This window comes from Homalodisca vitripennis, unplaced genomic scaffold (assembly GCF_021130785.1).
Source record: "Homalodisca vitripennis isolate AUS2020 unplaced genomic scaffold, UT_GWSS_2.1 ScUCBcl_6816;HRSCAF=14199, whole genome shotgun sequence".
NCBI lineage: Eukaryota > Metazoa > Arthropoda > Insecta > Hemiptera > Cicadellidae > Homalodisca > Homalodisca vitripennis.
In genome coordinates, this window is record NW_025782925.1 from 12,647 (window position 1) to 31,375 (window position 18,729).

General features: G+C 40.5%; 1 protein-coding gene across 1 annotated transcript; it reads right to left on the reverse strand.

Annotated features, from left to right (window-relative positions):
- Positions 1–1,437: 1,437 nt before the first annotated feature.
- Positions 1,438–17,825, reverse strand: LOC124373955 (DENN domain-containing protein 2B-like; the record flags this gene model as incomplete). The annotated part of the gene is made up of 7 exons (XM_046832264.1): positions 1,438–1,809; positions 3,176–3,365; positions 6,664–6,813; positions 16,141–16,271; positions 16,354–16,587; positions 17,619–17,680; positions 17,724–17,825. Coding segments are annotated over 7 exons (1,226 nt in total), but the record flags the coding sequence as incomplete, so codon positions are not given.
- Between the last annotated feature and the right edge of the window lie 904 nt (positions 17,826–18,729).

Sequence of the window (18,729 nt, forward strand, 5' to 3'; positions counted from 1 at the left end):
CCAAGAACACCAGAATCAGCTAAACCTTTCAAAAAATTCAGGACGTTAACTACAACACATTTAGTTTGACTATTTAAATCCCTTTTCTTAATACCCTGTAGTCGTCTCCTTTTCACAGGTGTTTTTTCATTTGCACGTGAACTATCAGCTTCCTCCATTTTCAGTATGTAACTACATTCACTAACTAGTCAGACAGTACAATACGACTGGCACTGGCACTGGCAGGGTGGCGTGTGGAAGCTGCATCGTCGGCGTGACGCTTGGACTAGGCAACAATGTGCACACAGCATTGCCAATTTGTGCCTGAGAGCGACCGATTCTCGACCTTCCTCCGCTTCACCGGTCCCATACGTGGCAGCAGCGCAAATCCACCCACCCGCCTTATTTGGTGGCCATGACTGTAGAAAGTTTGTGTAGTCAGCTATGTACTGCACTGTTTGCCCTGAGAAGAATCAAACTCATCAGTACCCCAGAAGCCACCAAAGTTACCTACCATGCACTCTTCGAAAGCAGAATGGGATCATACTTTGGGGAGCATCCTCAAACAACAACCTTCAACGTGTTGTGGTCCTTCAGAAGTAGGCGATAAGAGTAATGGCTGGCATTGCACCACGGGACAGCTGTACAGAAGCCTAAAAAGACCTAAAGATACTCACTGTGACAGCTCTATATTCTTGAGGTCATCCTACATGCTCATAGTCTCAACTTGACTCAAAACAACCGCCATGAAAGGGAAACCAGGCATGGGTATAACTTCCAATTTACCAGCTCACAGAACTGCACTATTTGCCAAAAAACCATCTTATGCTGAAGCTAAGCTGTTCAACGGTCTCCCAACCCAGCTCAAGCAACTGGAGGAAAGCAAGTTGAAAAGAGGACTATGCTGCTGGCTTATGGAGGAGTCGATTTACACCATTGGTGAGTTTCTGGAGAGGGCATTTGAACACTAAACCATACTTTATTACTTTTTTATTTTATGTTGTGTGACGCCTGTTCTAAACTTGATGTTTGTGAATAAAGTTTTCTGTATTCTATTCTTGCTATGAAGATAAAATTGTAGGTTAAGCAAAAATGTGAAGCTTGGTATTAGACCAATCCCATAAAGAAACTTCATCGCTTTTGTTGACAAGTTACTTAAAAATGTAATATGATTAACATTCACAATATATTCTATTTGTTTATTCTGATTTTTTGTTTTGGTGCTAGCATATTTAACGATAAAACAATGAAGCGAGAGTCACTTCCTTGACAGACAGAAATCGGGACTTACAATAGATCGAGTTTACCAATGTAAAGACTATAGAATAAAGTTTCACACCATATTTCAACCCTTCAGGTCAATTTTCAACAGTTATTGTGCTCACAGATAGACAGAAATCGGATTTCGTTCATTAGCAACTGGTGGGAGAGTCTTCACTAAACGCTCAGCCAATAAAGATATAAAAAATATATTTAAAAAGTTTTGCCTAGTTTAATATTTAATTCTTTTTTATTTATATAAAAAGAATACAAAAAAATTATCAGCTTTTCAACAATGAACAAATATGCAGTCCTGACCTGAAACTCCCGTTGGCCGGTGGTTGAGGAGGTGATGATGTGGTCCCGGTAATGACCAACCAGTTGTACAAACAAAGCTATCAGAGCCTCTGATGCTACCAGATTGTGTGCAGGAGACAGTGGAGCGTTCTTGTCTGGCACAGCACAGTGTAGAGCCTCCCGCAGCCCTCTACACAGCCTAGGTGGCAGTACAGTGCTCTCGTCCCCACAACACTGCACCACTCTACTCTCGTCCACATCCACCACCAGAACCTGTCACACAAATCTCTTATATGTCATTTTTAGTCTACTGAAATTATGCAATTACTCAAATATATTAAAAATTACCTAATGAATACAAATACAAATTTGTTGATGGATAAAAAGTAATATTAACCTTTTTTGCAGAAACTGTAATTTAATTGACACTCAAGTTCTGTCAATTTTAGTTAAATCAATTATTTGCCTATTTCCTATTTTGTTGTTAGATGTTGTCAGTATTTGTTTTTTTTTCTGTAGAGTAAGTGTTAACAACCAAAAACCATGCAAGTTTGGCAGCAAAGGTGGGATGAGGGTACCAATGGTCGTTGAACCTTTCATCTCACCAGAGACCTGAATGCCTGGATGAACCGCAGCCATGGGGAGATTAAGTTGTACCTGTGTCAGTTCCTGACAGGGCATGGCTACTTAGGAAGTACCTTCACCAGATGGGGAAGGTCCTTGGTGCATGTACTGCCCAGAGGACGATGATGACACTCATCATTCATTTGTTATCCAGTTATATAATTTATTATTTATTTATACTCTGATTAATGTATGTATTATCCCCGTAATATTATATAAAATGCTAATATTAAAAAATCCGGATTTATAAAAGAACCACAACCAAACAAAGAGCAATGTTAAATTATTTGATAAAATATAAACTAAACTAAGCAAAGCAAACAATTTATAAAAATGTAATGTAATTTTGTATCTTGCTTTAATTAAGTTTCATTGTGGACCCCACCAATAAGTCAAGCTGACTTGGTAGGACCATGACTCAGTAAAATCACGTGTTAAAAATAAATAAATAAGTTTTTTGAGTGCAGGCATTTCACAGAGCACAAAAGAACGCTTGTCTCAGGTATTGGTAATAAAAAGCTGTGGTGGGGATAATGCTGCGAAGCGAGGACACATGGAAGGCCGTTTCTGCGTTCGTCCATGTCATCCTTCGTGTGAAACGTGAAGGTTGCCTGACTGACTCTTAGTTTCCCGGAAAAGTAGCATGGCTCTGGTAGACCTCAAGACATGCAGCCAGACATGAAGTAATCCTAAAAAAGGTTCCCGGTCTGGATCCTCACAGCTCATAAGGGGTTTAGTGGGTATTTCCTACACACAGAGAGTACACAGGGCGAGTACCACACTCTATGTGTAAATGCATTCCAAAAAAAATTAATAAAATAAAACCATTGGAAATGTGATGAATTGCTGAATATATGATGTCTTTATTTATTCCTTTAAATTAATTCTGATGCCATTGACAGTCACCAAAAAACCAGTGCTGATCAGTTTTTTCATTAATGCCCAAAAACACCTTACTGATTAAAGAAAAATCAATTACAGGGTTAAAGGTTATGAATGTACATGGTGCATCTACCTGGTCAATGTTCGTGTAGTCGATGGGGAACTGAGAGTTGGCGTCCCGAGGCTTGAGTAGACCGATAACATATGGTGTTGGTGCCTGACACAAGTCCAACATAGTACAGGGTACTATGGGCACCAATGTGTGTTGCCAGTGAAAGGGATAAAGAGAAGCACACAGGCCCTCAATACATGATGACAGCTTGCTGTACAAATATATATGACAGCTTATTAGATTCACATTATTCATTGAATTTCAAAATCTTATATTAAAGAATATAATTAACATAAATTATATCCAGGAACCCACTATTTCATGTTACTCTTATTAGAAAATTTATTTAACACGTTACCTGCCATACTGATGTTGGTTAATTTCCTGTGATTGGCACTTTTTAAATGTGGTGACAGTTTATGAAGGTAGGCAAAAGCAATTTACTTTCAATTTAGTATCCAAGTATGTCATGCCTAACTGTCAGAATCCTGAGGATTATTATTAAGTATTCCTAAATTCAGACGTTCCTTAATTGATAGTTGATGAGACAAACAGAAATTCTGATAAAGTTATCTATGAAATACATTTGAATCATAGTAACAGACATTGTGAAAATGGCGACCAACAAATTCAGAGGGAATGACCAAGTTCTTTGGTATTTTGATATTAATGGGCTTAACATCAAATCCTCGATTCACATTGTATTAGTAAAAAAATATATTGTACAAAAAATACGATGCCAACAAAGTCATTAACCGAAACAATTTTCAATTACTGCTCTAATTCTGGCACTTCAATGATAATGATTACATTTTACTTGAGGTTGGATTGCTGAGATCATTATCTATATATATAAAAATGAATGTTTGTATGTTTGTCCTTTATGGAATCGTGAACTATTGGACCGATCATGATGAAAATTTGTACGTATATGTATTTTTCCACGGAGAAGGTTTATAAGCTATGCCCATCCCTTTCCCGATTCAGGATTCCGCCCCACTGGTTACAGAAATACCCATAAGAAATGCATTGCAGCAAACATATGTTAACGTCTTTTCAAATTTTTAATCAGCTGTTCTTTGTAAACATATATTACACTTATAGTTTTAAAGCATAGAGTAAGCTTAAGAGAAACGACAAATTTTGTTTAAACTGTTTTTGCAATCACTGTTAAACATAGACTTTACTATCAAGATAATACAATTCAAATTTGACGTAAAAATTCACCTTTAACTGCAATATTTATTTAATATAAACCATGCTCATGCTTGATCAGAAGAGTAATGCAGATATCATAATTACTATCTTACGTTGGCTACAAATATAAAGAATGTTATAAAATCAACCTTAGTTGTTTTTTTTTGACAGAAGTATGGTTCTCAAAACTCCGTGTGTACATATTCTCTCGATCGAGACAACAAAGCAAGCTCAATCGTGGCATCGGAGATATAACTAATTTAATCTAAAATTTATTATAGTAAAAAAAAAATTTACTAAGTAATATAAGGACTTCGGTTCTTAAGATTTGCGTGCGAAGCCGTGGGTAACAGCTAGATAGAGGCAGGAATATGGTACATACCTTCATAATACGCCCAAGAGGCTCACGATGGAACGACTATCAATTATCTCAGCAATGTTTAGAATGTGATAGAAAAAGAATAAGTGAATATAGTGTACTGTTTTCAACGGGAAATTGCGTGCGAAGCCGCGGGCAACTTTTGCAAAAAATTATTGAAATGCGCAGCAAAGCGCGCCGGGCCCGCTAGTATTATCATAAATCTCAATGATCTCCTTGTTAACTGTAAGGTTGCAGATAAAGAATGATTGCTGATGAAAGTATGACCCCCTTTAGGGGAAGGCTCTTGTTTAGGTAATAAAGCCCACAAATATGGGATCAAAATGTTTAAACTTTGTGACAAGCATGTGTACACTTTTAAAACTAAGGTTTACATGGGAAAAGGCACCAGCGTAAATGATAATGAATTAATGGCAAAGTCTGTTGCCACAGAGCTAATTGAAAACTACTTGTGCAAAGGCCATGTGGTGTATGCTCACAATTATTTAACAAAAGATACACACCTAGTTGGAACACTTCGAACATCAAGGAAAAGCCTAACAGTTGAGGTAATGAAGTTGCGGTCTCTCAAGAAGAAAGATATGACATCACTTGAAAACCTAGATGGTATAGTTGTGTCCAGATAGAAAAATAAACGAGACATGCACACGCTATCCACTCTGCATGGGATTGATTTTGTAGAAATATAAAAAAGACAAACAAAACAGGCCTATTTTAAAACAACAAGTTGTAGATAATTACAACAATGTGGAGATGGTAGTAGATTTATCTAACCATACTGGTGTATGAAGTCCATGAGGTGACAGAGGAGCTGTTAGCAATGATTAACATTGAGAGTGATGGTGTTGTACGTAAGTGGTGTAGAAAGCCAAAGATGTAGACTCATACCCACAAAAATAGCTGAATGCCTTCAGCTTTGACGTTTCTCGAATTGATCTTTGAATTTGAAATTTGGTCGTTCTTTAAACTAAATTGTAAAATATCTTGAAAGAAAACAATTACAGAGCTTAGGCACTAGAAATAAAAGATCTTAAAAAGTGAATACTCAGTAACCAATGTGAGGATAAACGATACTTGTGTAAAATCTGTTCAAGGAAGTACATAAAATGAGGCAAATTATTGTTCTATGTAAGCACATTGCTATAAATTAAGTTACATTATACATAAATTGTGTATGTTAACATTCTAAATGGTTTATTCTTGAAAAGAAATTTAATTTTATAGTACTAATAGTCTACTTCCAAATAAATAGTATTCTATAATATTTTAAAAACGAACATTGAGCACACAAACAATTACCAGCTATATCTGGTCAGCAGAAATACATGAAAATTGTTGACTTGCAAGCCTGCCTTATTCACTTGTCCACTCACAAAGAACTAGAAAACACCTCTTGGTTCTCTGTATAGTCCATTCTACACAGCATGCTTTCAGTTCGGTTTTGGACCAATACATCATATAAGTAGCCAGTTTCAATCATTACACCACCACCAGCAAAGTACGACCTGGCACAATTCTCTTACCACCATCACTGTGCTGGAAAGATCAAGCTGGTGGCGCAGCTAACGTGTTAACACATTTACTGCTATTGTACAGTGAGGGAGATCGGCTACTCTTGATATGGCTCTGGATCAGCATTTACCGCAATCAAAGTGGTAATATAAATTTAAAGGCAGAAACAACAATTTTCATTAGCTAGTTGAATTGAGAGGAGATCTAAGGTGAATGAAAGAGCAAATAAAGTAATAATCTGTTGTTGTTTCTATGTCAACATAACTAAAATCATGGCATCATACGAAAACTGTTAAGCATTCCTAACCATTTAGAGTACTCTGACTATCTCAATAATCTCAAAAAGATGTCAGAAATTGATTTTGGTGCCTAAAATAGTTTGGGTTTCTCAAAAAACTTTGTGTGTGAGATGAAACAATACCTGATAGAGTAGCTGAGTAGGATAACTTTCCTCTCCAGCAGGAGAGTGACAAACAGCTGCAGGAAAACAGAAAACCGGACAAGGTTTAGTAACTTGGCGATATCAGTCTCCTCTTGCCTGGGATCCTGTCTCCTCTGTAGAATTTCCATCCTGTAAAATAAATTCATAGGCAAAATGAAAATTTAATACTGAGATTATAAATTGAAGCTAAAAAATGTATACCTACATCAGAGCATAATAATTTGGACATAAAATCTGGATTAAATGTCTAGATCTGGAGTAAATAAATATGGTACTGTACTGTATTGCGTTTGTTTAAACTTACTGAGCACTATGGATATGAATTGTACACAAATTGTGTGTTGGGTAGTGACAGGAGGGGAGGTGATGGTGGGAACATTGTATTTGTTTACTTACGCATAATATTTCATTTAAAGGTGAGACAGAAACAGTAGAATAGGATGAGGATGAGGATGAGAGTGAAAGTGAAATTCAAGAAGCACGATCAACACATTCTGAAACATTTATGACAGCAGACACACCAATGTCATGGCTTGAACAGTGAGAGCATAACAACCCTGCATATTTTTCTTAAACAAATTAAGGGTTTAGGCAGCAATACTGACTACTGCAGTAAAAAAATCAAATGATTTTTTTTAAATAGTTCGATCACTGAGTAGACTATTTGTTTAGTGGCATTATTACTCCTGTACTTAAATGTAGTTTCTTGTAACAAAGGATATGCTTCTCATATTACAACTTAACCATTACAAGAATGAGGCAAATAATGTGTTACCATAATAAAAATACACATTAAAATTACACTACATTAATGGTTTTATTTATGTACCACTGCTCATTAACAATTGGAGTGAATTATGGCCGATTTTTAACAAGGTGTTTTGGCATTTTATGAGTGTTCAATATTTAATTTAATATAGATAAGCATAATCTAGCCCAGACGCGTTTAGGTATAAGAGAGAGAGGGAGCGTGGTCCCAAATCAGTCGTCCGCCGTTCCAATCAGCGCCACACCCCCTGATATCTTAAAGGGTCCTGTCCTTGAAGTATTCTGGGCGCTCTTCCGCTTTGCGACTGCTGCCCGTTCGGCGAATAGCAGATACCCCTCTAACCAACCAGGGCGATAGCGTCCCCTGGAGCGAGCCGCTTCCCGGCATTCTGAGTGGAATCATCGGCCGGAGACCATGTAGCTCTACAGTTCGTGGGTCACTCTTTGTGCTCGACCCTTTCGTATTGACTTTGTTTTCAAGTGGTTTTCTTTAATGTGCATTACCATCCTCCTCCCACACTCCTTTGGAGGTAATTTCAGGGTATTAGTGGAGAAGACAGTGTCCAGTGCGGATTATTCGTCGTTCTACCGCAACCGCGGCCGCCAGCGGTGACGCCCGTTCGCTACGCGCCAATTACGTCGCGCCTAAGCACTCCTGTCGTTGCTGCTTCCCCCTGTGGATCTCTACACACAGCGAGTTTTCCAAGGTACTGTTTAAAACTCCATCACTTGTGTTGTATTCTCCTCTCACCTCTTGTTACCTGCCCACTTGCCCGCCATTCTGCACATTGTTTTATTTTTATTTTCATAATTGGTCCTCCGATTATTAATTTTTAACTTCTGCCCCGTACATTTTGGTCCTCCGGGCCGGATCATTGTGAATCAGTCCTGTAGATTACAGTAATTTGTGTTGTAATTAATTAATTGTAACAGGCGTCGTTACGCCATTTTGAATCTGCCGTACCGACGCTACCGGCTTATGGTGGCGCTGCGAACGTGTTGTACTGGTAACATTGTTTCTTCTCTCGCGCAACTGGATCGTTGACGTCAACAACTATTACGTAATTGTCCGTAGGCAGTCTAATTTTACGACCGCCCCTCAACAGCTGATGGCCCGATCGATACTTGAATGCACGGCCTCCGCTGCAGTCAGCTGTACCGGTTTTTGATACTGCATTTCTCTCGCCGTAACGGAACTCTGTTTATATCTCTGAATAGAGACTCGGACACGAGTCCACCCATACTCTCTCTCACATTAGTAATATACTAGTAATGTATTTAGTTAACAACAGGGCAATATCTGGTTTAGTTAATTGACCACTCTTTCTTTGATAGTATTAATTAACTCACAATAATTCTCCATTCCATTAATGTAACTTTGTGCTAGTGGAAATTTAATTGTTCCTTGTAATTGTTTCTAAAGCAATATATTGCTCACTATTCAATTTGCTATTGAATAACATTTCGCTTTGTTCCATTGTAATTTACTTGTTAAATAAGCAACCAATTAATTGCCATTCTAAGTTCTCATGTCAATTTAAGATTTAACTTGAACTGATTTGCTCTCCTTTTCATTTCAATTATATCATTGTTGTTTCATGTTCTAGCGTAAATTATGTTAAGAAGTGTTAGATTAACTCTCTGATCGATAGTATTGGTGATTGTAGGTCAATTCTATGGTGTACTCTTGCCAAATTATTGAAAGCAACATTTCTTATCTCTAACCTACATATTAGCTACTTATTTCTCTACACTCCATTGTATTTTGTCAATTTTATTTTAAAAGGTTCATTCACCGTTCTCTACATTGTGTCTCTTTATCAACCTGATTAACTTAGGATATCTCTCACGGGTTACTTAATTGTTTAATAACAATTATCACTGTCTCTCTTATATTATTTTTACTAATAATTGCTCCATTTAAAATATTTTCTCGCCTTAGGGTTACATAACATTGGTACTTAGATTAGCTATTAAGGTAGCTTAGGTGGACATACCGGCACTTAATGTAATCTAATTTTGTCTTATCTCAACTTAACTTGTTCCCCCCTTTCGCTTACATTGATTTGTTTACATTACGTTATCCCTCCATTGTTTTTTAAATTATCTTTGTTAATTGTCTCATTTTATTGTTTTGTGGCACTATCGGGAAACCTTTGGTAATTCTCATTTGTAAAACTGCTTTGCCCCTTTCGATATCACAATGGCTCCCAAGGAATTCAAATACGAAACTTATCGTAAATCAACAGATCTTATCAAATCTCGTTTTGCTTCTCTTAACGAAACCGTCACGAAAATCACTACCAGCGCTCCACCTTTGACACCAGTTCAAATCAGACAATTAAACACAGTGTTCGCGGAACTAAAGAAGAAACGCGCGGACTTTGAACTTAACCTTCAACGTGTCATCGAAGGTGACAGTGAAGCAGCGGATCAAGATACTCTTTCCAAAGATCAGGATGAGGTTAACGACCTATATGTCGCTATTTCTAGCTTGATCGAGGTTCATCTTGTCACTGAACCCACAACTCCCGCGTCCTCATCACATTCTGATCATCCCGCGTTGTTCCCCACGACGGTAACTGGAGTCAAGTTGCCTAAATTAAACTTACAGACGTTTGATGGTTCTCCTATGAAATGGATTTCATTTATCAACCTGTTTGACACTACAGTACACCGCAGTGCTTCACTCTCTAACGTCGCTAAGTTCCAGTATTTACTGAGCATATTGGAAGGCGAACCTCTGAACTTAGTGAAGTCGCTCAATCTCACCCCCGCCAATTACCTCATTGCTTATCAGTTGTTGCGGGACAGATATCATAACATACGCCGCCTCACTACTCTCCATCTAAATTATATACTTGACATGCCCGCAGTCGCTAGCAACAATGCTAAACAACTTAGAGCGTTCATAACAACATTTTATGAACATTCAGAGTCCTTGAAAGCCCTGGACTGTGATATCGCCTCTGATAATCCTCTATTGTCAGCTCACTTGTTGCGCAAACTTGACAGCAAAACTGTCCAGAAATTGGAACAGTATCGTGAGTCCCAAAGAGAGCCTGGCGCCGCTCCGCATTCCCTCCCCAAGGTCACGGAGATTATAACATTTTTAAATCTGGAATGCTCCCAGATTGAAGACGCTAGCCTTCACACCCACTCTGAGACGAAAATACTGTCTACCTCTTCCAGACCGAGGGTTGAAAAGCGTGTTGTTCAGTTCGCCTCCCCCAAGCAAATGAATTTGTTAGCTACTGACGCTAAAATTAATTCAAACTACGAAGCTCTTTGTTTTTGTTGCCGGAAATCTGGGCACAAAAATTTACCAATGTCCTCTGTTTAAGGACAAGTCTCCTAATGAGCGGTACAACCTCGTTAAAGGTAACCAGCGGTGCATTTCATGCTTGGGAAATCATCCGATTAAAGAGTGCAGATCCAAGAACACATGTTCGACTTGCCACAGGAAACACCATTCGCTTCTGCACTTTAATAACAGCGCCGATAGGCCTAGCTCTTCCGCCACTGCGCCTCTACCCCCCCCCCCCCCGCTAGCTGTCAACACAAACACTGACTTGTGCCGCGCGCTCCACCTCTCTCACTGAAACAAGCACCGTGCTGCTCTGTACAGCACTGGTCAAACTCACTGCCCACAATGGCCAGTCATATATTTTCCGCGCCTTATTGGATTTCTGGCAGTATGTCCGACTTTGTTTCTGAGCGTGCTGCTCAGCTGTTAGGCTCACGTCGCCAGCCTTCTAACCTCACTGTCATTGGGTTAGCCCAAAACATGACTAACACCAGAGGGTCACTAGATCTCAATCTTGAAACATTATCGGGACACTTAATTGCCCAAAACCATTCCTTCCATGTACTGGAAAAAATCTCTCTCGAACTTCCGCGGGTAGAACTTAACCCGGAAGTACTCATGCGAACAAAATCTTTTGTTCTCGCGGACCCGACCTTTGGCAAGCCTGGTCCAAATCGATGTCCTCATCGGCAACTCTCTCTTCCCTCAACTGCTTACCAATGAGCGACACTCTCTCGGGGGCGAATATGCCTTCTGCTCTTGGCACTATTTTTGGATATGTGATTGTTGGAAGTGCGCCGTGTCTCTCTACCGCGCAAAGAACCTCTAATCTCGCCATCTCTCTCCTCTCGACCACAGATACTGACCTCCACTCCTCCCTTCAACGATTTTGGACACAGGAAGAACTTCCGATCTGTAGTAAAAAATCGGAAGAAGAAATCGCGTGTGATAAACTGTTTGAGACATCGCATACACGTGACTCGGAAGGTGGCTATGTAGTCAAGCTTCCCTTTGTTGACAACCTCGCCCACACTAAATTGGGAACGTCAAGGTCAACCGCCGCTCATCGCCTGGAGTCTATGGAGAGGCGGATCCACGCCAGAAATAACTCCCCCCTGAAGGCGCTCTATATCGAGTTCATGACCGAGTACGAGGCGCTCGGACACATGAAATGTCTTCCCCATCCTGATTTATCTGCTCCGCATTATTTTCTCCCACATCATGGGGTAGTGAAAGAGTATAGTAGCACTACCAAGCTTCGTGTTGTTTTTGACGCCAGTGCCAAGACCGGCTCAGGCCTATCCCTCAACGACGTACTTCTCACCGGTCCAAAGTTACAAAATAATATTTGTGATATCCTTCTCCACTTCCGGCTGAAAAATTTTGTTTTTTTCGTGCGACATCCGGCAGATGTACCGCCAAATTAAGATTCATCCAGACGACCAAAGGTTTCAGCTCATCCTTTGGCGTGAAAACCCCTCCCTTCCGCTCTTCTACTTACCAGCTGACCACTGGTGACGTATGGTATGAAACTGTTCACCCTACCTCGCCATAAAAACTCTCCGACAATTGACACAAGATGAAGGTTCCAATTTCCCTCAGCAGCTCACATTCTGAAACACCATAGCTATGTGGACGATTTGATAGCCGGAGCGTCCACTGAAGACGAAGCTCTCCAACTTCAACATCAGCTGATCGAGCTTCTCCGCTTAGGCGGCTTTGAACTGAGGAAATGGGTTTCTAATTGCCCAAAATTACTTCAACCATTGCCTGCCTCTCATCAAGAATCCCCTGTGTTTCTTCAACCTTCGTCGGACCCTCTGTTCTCCATCTTAGGTATCCATTGGTCACCTGTGACAGACTGTTTTAAATATAACCTCAACTTCACATGTGATGCCCCGACTAAGCGGAAAGTGCTAAGTCTGATCGCTCGGATTTACGACCCGTGCGGTTTTTTGTCCCCTTGCATAATGATAGCAAAGCGCTTCATGCAAGTGTTGTGGACTTCCGGTGTATCTTGGGATGAACCCTTGTCTCCGGACCTCGCGCTAAAATGGCGGGCGAGACTTTGTGATCGACTTAAAAAAACATTGTTGAAGTGTCGATCCCTCGGCGATAATGGCCACCCCCTCTAGCTCATGTGAACTACATGGTTTCTCGGACGCATCCGAGACCGGTTACGCCGCTGTTGTGTATATAAGGTGCATAAACACTGATAGTGAAGTGAGTGTGACCCAAATAATTTCAAAAACTCGTGCTGCCCCGCTAAAACGAGTAACTTTGCCGCGATTAGAGTTGTGCGCGGCTCACCTCCTGGCTAATTTAGTTCATTATGTACAGTCTCAGTATTCCAGTGTATTAAGTATTGACTCTACAACTTTGTGGTGTGATTCGACTGTGACTCTGTCCTGGATACATACTCTCCCTTACCGCCTCAAAACGTATGTAGCGAATCGTGTAGCTCAAATCCAAGAGCTCATTCCTCCCTCTTCTTGGCGTCATGTGTCTAGTGCTGACAACCCTGCAGGACTGTGCTTCTCGTGGGATCCTCCCTTCGGAACTTGTTCATCACACTCTTTGGTGGCACGGACCCTTGTGGCTGCAACTACCTCCTCCAGATTGGCCCACTTCCAGTTTTTCTCTCCGCTCGATGATTCTTCCTTGGACGAGTTGAAGCCCGTTCCGCTGTCCGTCTTCGTTGCAGCCTCCCAGCCTCCTTGGGATCTACTCACTCGTTTCTCCTCCTGGACCAAGCTGCTCCATGTGTTGGCGTATCTCCTCCGGTTCGTCTCTCATAGCCGCCGGCAAAGAACATCATGTGGGTCCTCTTTCTGTCGTCGAGGTGCGAGCTGCTCAACTTCGCCTCTTCCAATTAGTTCAACGAGAATCTTTTCCTGATGACCTGGCAGCCCTTCGAGACAACAAGAACTGCTCCATCAAGCTACAGCGCCTTGCTCCCTTCATTGATGCTGAAGGACTCCTCCGTGTTGGTGGTCGACTAAAGCTTGCTGACTTGACGGAAGAAGTGCGCCACCCCTGTATTTTGCCTAAATCTCACCATGTTGTTAACTTACTAATAGACCACACTCACCTACAAAACTTACATTCAGGGGTTCAATTAACCATGTCCCTTTTAGCCCAGCATGTCTGGATTCTCTCTGCTCGTAGTGTGGTGCGCTCGCGCATTTTTCAATGCATCCCTTGCTTTAAACGAAGACCCAAGCCTTTGTTCCCTCTCATGGGTGATCTACCCAAAGCCCGCATAATTCCCGCTTCGACCTTTCTTGTCGACAGGCATTGACTATGGTGGTCCCTTCAACGTCAAGATTCACAACCTCCGCTCTATCCGACACACTAAAGCTTACATCTGTCTCTTTGTGTGCCTAGTGACTAAGTCTGTACATATAGAAGTCGCCACTGATCTGTCCACGGACGCATTTATAGCCGCACTCACACGTTTTGTTTCACGTAGAGGCCTATGTACCGACATCTATAGTGACTGTGGTACAAACTTTGTTGGTGCGAGAAAACTCTTTACAGCAACTAATCACTTCCTCTGGCAAGCTCCAAATTCACCAATTTTCCCTCGGCCAGAAAATTAACTTTCATTTTAACCCCCCTGCAGCTCCCCACCATGGCGGCCTCTGGGAAAGCGCCATTAAGAGCGCCAAATTTCACTTGAAAAGAGTTCTGGGCACCTATGTTCCCACTCTTGCCCAATTTACCACCCTCAACTTGCCAGGTGGAAGCAATGTTGAATTCCCGCCCGCTTACTGCGCTCTCCAGTGACCCCAACGATTTACAACCTCTCACTCCGGGGCACTTCCTGATTGGAGCGCCGCTAGTGGCTGTGCCCGAACGCAACCTTGCAGATTTGCCGGATAAACAGGCTGGCTCATTGGCAGCTAGTGCAGGCTTGCTCCCAGCGAGTGTGGAAACGCTGGAGCAGGGGAGTACCTCCATTCCCTCCAGCAAAGACTTAAGTGGGAGCGGCCCTCCCGAAATTTACAAGTTGGCGATCTAGTATTGGTCCAACAAGACTCTCCCTCGCTGTGTTGGCCCCTCGCTAGAATAACTAAGCTTTTCCCTGGACGTGACAGTGTAGTGCGTGTGGTAGAACTCAAGACCCCCCAAGGGTACCTTCACACGCCCGGCAGTCAAAGTGTTCCTGCTGCCGTTCTTGTCACCAATAGCTTAAGTCTATCTCAACACTTTAGGATAGATAGTTAAGACCTAGTTTAAGATGTTAGTCTTTAGCTTTATTTCTCATGTTCTTTCTCGATCATGCCACTTTGATTTGTTGAATCCTGATGATTCAAAGCCGCCGGTATGTTCAATATTTAATTTAATATAGATAAGCATAATCTAGCCCAGACGCGTTTAGGTATAAGAGAGAGAGAGGGAGCGTGGTCCCAAATCAGTCGTCCGCCGTTCCAATCAGCGCCACACCCCCTGATATCTTAAAGGGTCCTGTCCTTGAAGTATTCTGGGCGCTCTTCCGCTTTGCGACTGCTGCCCGTTCGGCGAATAGCAGATACCCCTCTAACCAACCAGGGCGATAGCGTCCCCTGGAGCGAGCCGCTTCCCGGCATTCTGAGTGGAATCATCGGCCGGAGGAGACCATGTAGCTCTACAGTTCGTGGGTCACTCTTTGTGCTCGACCCTTTCGTATTGACTTTGTTTTCAAGTGGTTTTCTTTAATGTGCATTACCATCCTCCTCCCACACTCCTTTGGAGGTAATTTCAGGGTATTAGTGGAGAAGACAGTGTCCAGTGCGGATTATTCGTCGTTCTACCGCGGCCGCCAGCGGTGACGCCCGTTCGCTACGCGCCAATTACGTCGCGCCTAAGCACTCCTGTCGTTGCTGCTTCCCCCTGTGGATCTCTACACACAGCGAGTTTTCCAAGGTTACTGTTTAAAAACTCCATCACTTGTGTTGTATTCTCCTCTCACCTCTTGTTACCTGCCCACTTGCCCGCCATTCTGCACATTGTTTTATTTTTATTTTCATAATTGGTCCTCCGATTATTAATTTTTAACTTCTGCCCCGTACAATGAGTTAACTTAAAAAATCCAAAACATGTAATAGTTCTGAAAATGTTTGGTCCCAATTACTCTAGATTATTGACCCTCTACTGTATCTACAACATAATAATACACAAGTATATATTTTAATATTTTATACTAATGATTTATTATAATTTGTAGCTTAAATTTGTTTTTTATATAACAGTTAATTAGTTCAAAATATATATTTTATGTAATTATGTGACACTATTTGAGGTAATTTTTTATATTTTAATAAATAAAGAATGGTTCACTTGACTTGATAAATGATACTATTATTACCACTGAAAGAAACAAACAAATGCTCACTTCTCATTTGTGGAAGGATTGATGATTGTGAGGCTCTGTCCTGGGGCAGGGAAGGGGCACTCGTAGAGTTGTTGGATAAATTTGGGACAACACCAGCTCTGGCTGTCCATGTCTTGACTCCAGCTCAGCCAACACCTGCAAACACACAACATCTGTGACTGGTACACAAAACACCACCATTCTAGTCTAACTGTGGATTGATCTGGCTGAGACTGACCTGCCCGAAATAGTGGTTGGCCTTGTAGGGGGTTACGATGCAATAGGCTAGAGGCAAGCAGATGGGTGCTCCCTCGGGCTGTACCCTGCGACAGTAGCCATACTTGCGGGTACCGCTTGAGTGGGTGATCACAATACAGTAGCTACTGGCTCCACTCTCATCCGAACAAGCTTGTGGCGGCCAGTCGCTGGCATCAGGAAAACACAGCTGCTCTATTCCCCGAGGTACTTCTGCCTACACCATAATTTTTAGTTAAAATTTAAGATAGAAAGAAGAGATAATTATTTATAATTGAGAAGTTTAATTTTTGTATAATGATAATACAATTGTTATAATACTAGCAGTTATCCACAGCATCGCATGCTATTTTGTAAGTTTTGCACTTGTACGAGCACTTCTGGTTCCAGTGGATTAAATTTCTGATGCTATGTTGAACTTTACCTTCTTGTAACAATAAAAAAATGAGTAAAAAAGTGTATACTTATATGGCCATTGTAATTTCAGGTCCTAGCATTTTTTGTTCCATAGTCGATTTTGCCTTTATCCTGATCAAGAAAAATACATTCATACACAGCTTTGAGAAGCCTACTTCTGTCAAAAGACAACAAATATAGGTTTATATCAGTTTTTAAACATGTAGTAAAAGTTAGACTACTTTGTCTTTCATATTTGCACTGCTAGAAGCTACCCGCTGCTTTGCATGAAATTTAGTAGGCCTTGCACATGTGTGAATTATATTTCCGATGCCAATGTTGAGTTTGCCTTGTTCACACAATTAAGATAATATGTAAAAAATGTATATTAATGGCCATTGTGATTTACCTCAGTCTTAGTATTTCTTGTGCCATAGTTGATTTGGCATTGTTTCCCCGACAGAGAAAACATATATACATATACAGATCTGAGGAGGCTGTGTATCACTGGAAATGAGCACATCAATTTCAAGAACAGCTGATTTAGATTCTCGCTTATAAAGACTCACCTTTTGGAGTATACTTTTCCTATGCTTTGCTGGCATCTTTTTTTATCAGCAGTGTTGTGTGACTGCAATGTGTCCACCCATGTACAATATGGAGTGTGTTAAAGGATACAAGAAGCTACTGCTTTACATAGATACAACTATAGTGTTCAGCATAGTTTTTTCAAGTAACCATTAAAAATACCTTTGCACTAAGGTTAGTTGTACTTTATTGGCTTGGCAATTAAGAGAGACATGCTATAAACGCAAGATTGTTCAACATTATAGTTAGACAAAGATGACTTACGTCCTCAGGATATTTGTCTTTGATGTACGGCACTTTACATCGAGCTGGGTTGAGATCAAGACCTATGTGAGTAACAGGTATTCCAAACAATCGAGGGAAACTAACTAACAGAAGGTCGATGGAAGGACTTAGCACGGCTGCAGACCCTCTTTAGGTATGTCTTACGTTCTGCCGTTCTTTGCTGCCTCTCTTTCTGGGCCTCTTCTGCTGCAAAAAAACAAATGAACTGATAACAAATTTTAAAAAATAAAAAAGTGCAACAATTGTTTAGGACAGTTTAATAAAGGGACAACCTGATATAATTCTCTTTTTTTAACTCATTGGGGTAGACACGTGTTGGTTTTACAAGTTGTTTATGTCAGGACCGAATACTGAGTCACATGCCAGTTATGCGGTCTGCATTTATTGTTACTTTTCCGTTTTTCCACTAGATATCGTCGGGATGTTTCCTAAGAGTTTTTAGATGCAACACCTAACCAGATTATTTCATTTTCACAAGTACAGCTAACCTGATTTTTTTTAATTGTAATTGTTTGTCATCAGCTAGCAGCTCAGGTGTACAGTGTATTGTCTGATAGTTTATTTATACTACATAGTCGTATAAAGATGGATTATCAAAACTTGAAGTAATCCTTGATTATGGAGTTGATAAGGTTTTTTGGAGTGGCTAAGAATATAATTCAAGTGATATGATGGATGTAGAGGATGTCGTGAACGACACCAAATGCCAGTGCACACCTTTGTTTGTCACGCAAAATTGTTTAAAAGGCTTTTTTTTATAATTTAGTAAATTACTAAAGAAAGAAAAATGAAAAATGTAAATATTTATTACATATGTAGTATAGAAAGAGTTTGGGTTTTTTTTAATGCAGTGTTGTGATCTATAAATCTTGCTGTATAACAAAATAGTAACTGACTTCAGACTAGAATAATTGAAGAACTAATCAATGAAGTGAATAAAAAGTAGCCATTTCTAATGCTTAACTTTTTTAAAGTTATGGACTAAGTTTGATTTGAATAAAAAGGTAGTAACTACCCCCTAATTTTAGCTTATATTTCTACTCAACTCAATTCATTTATTTTGTCATAATACATAAAAAGGCATGGAAAT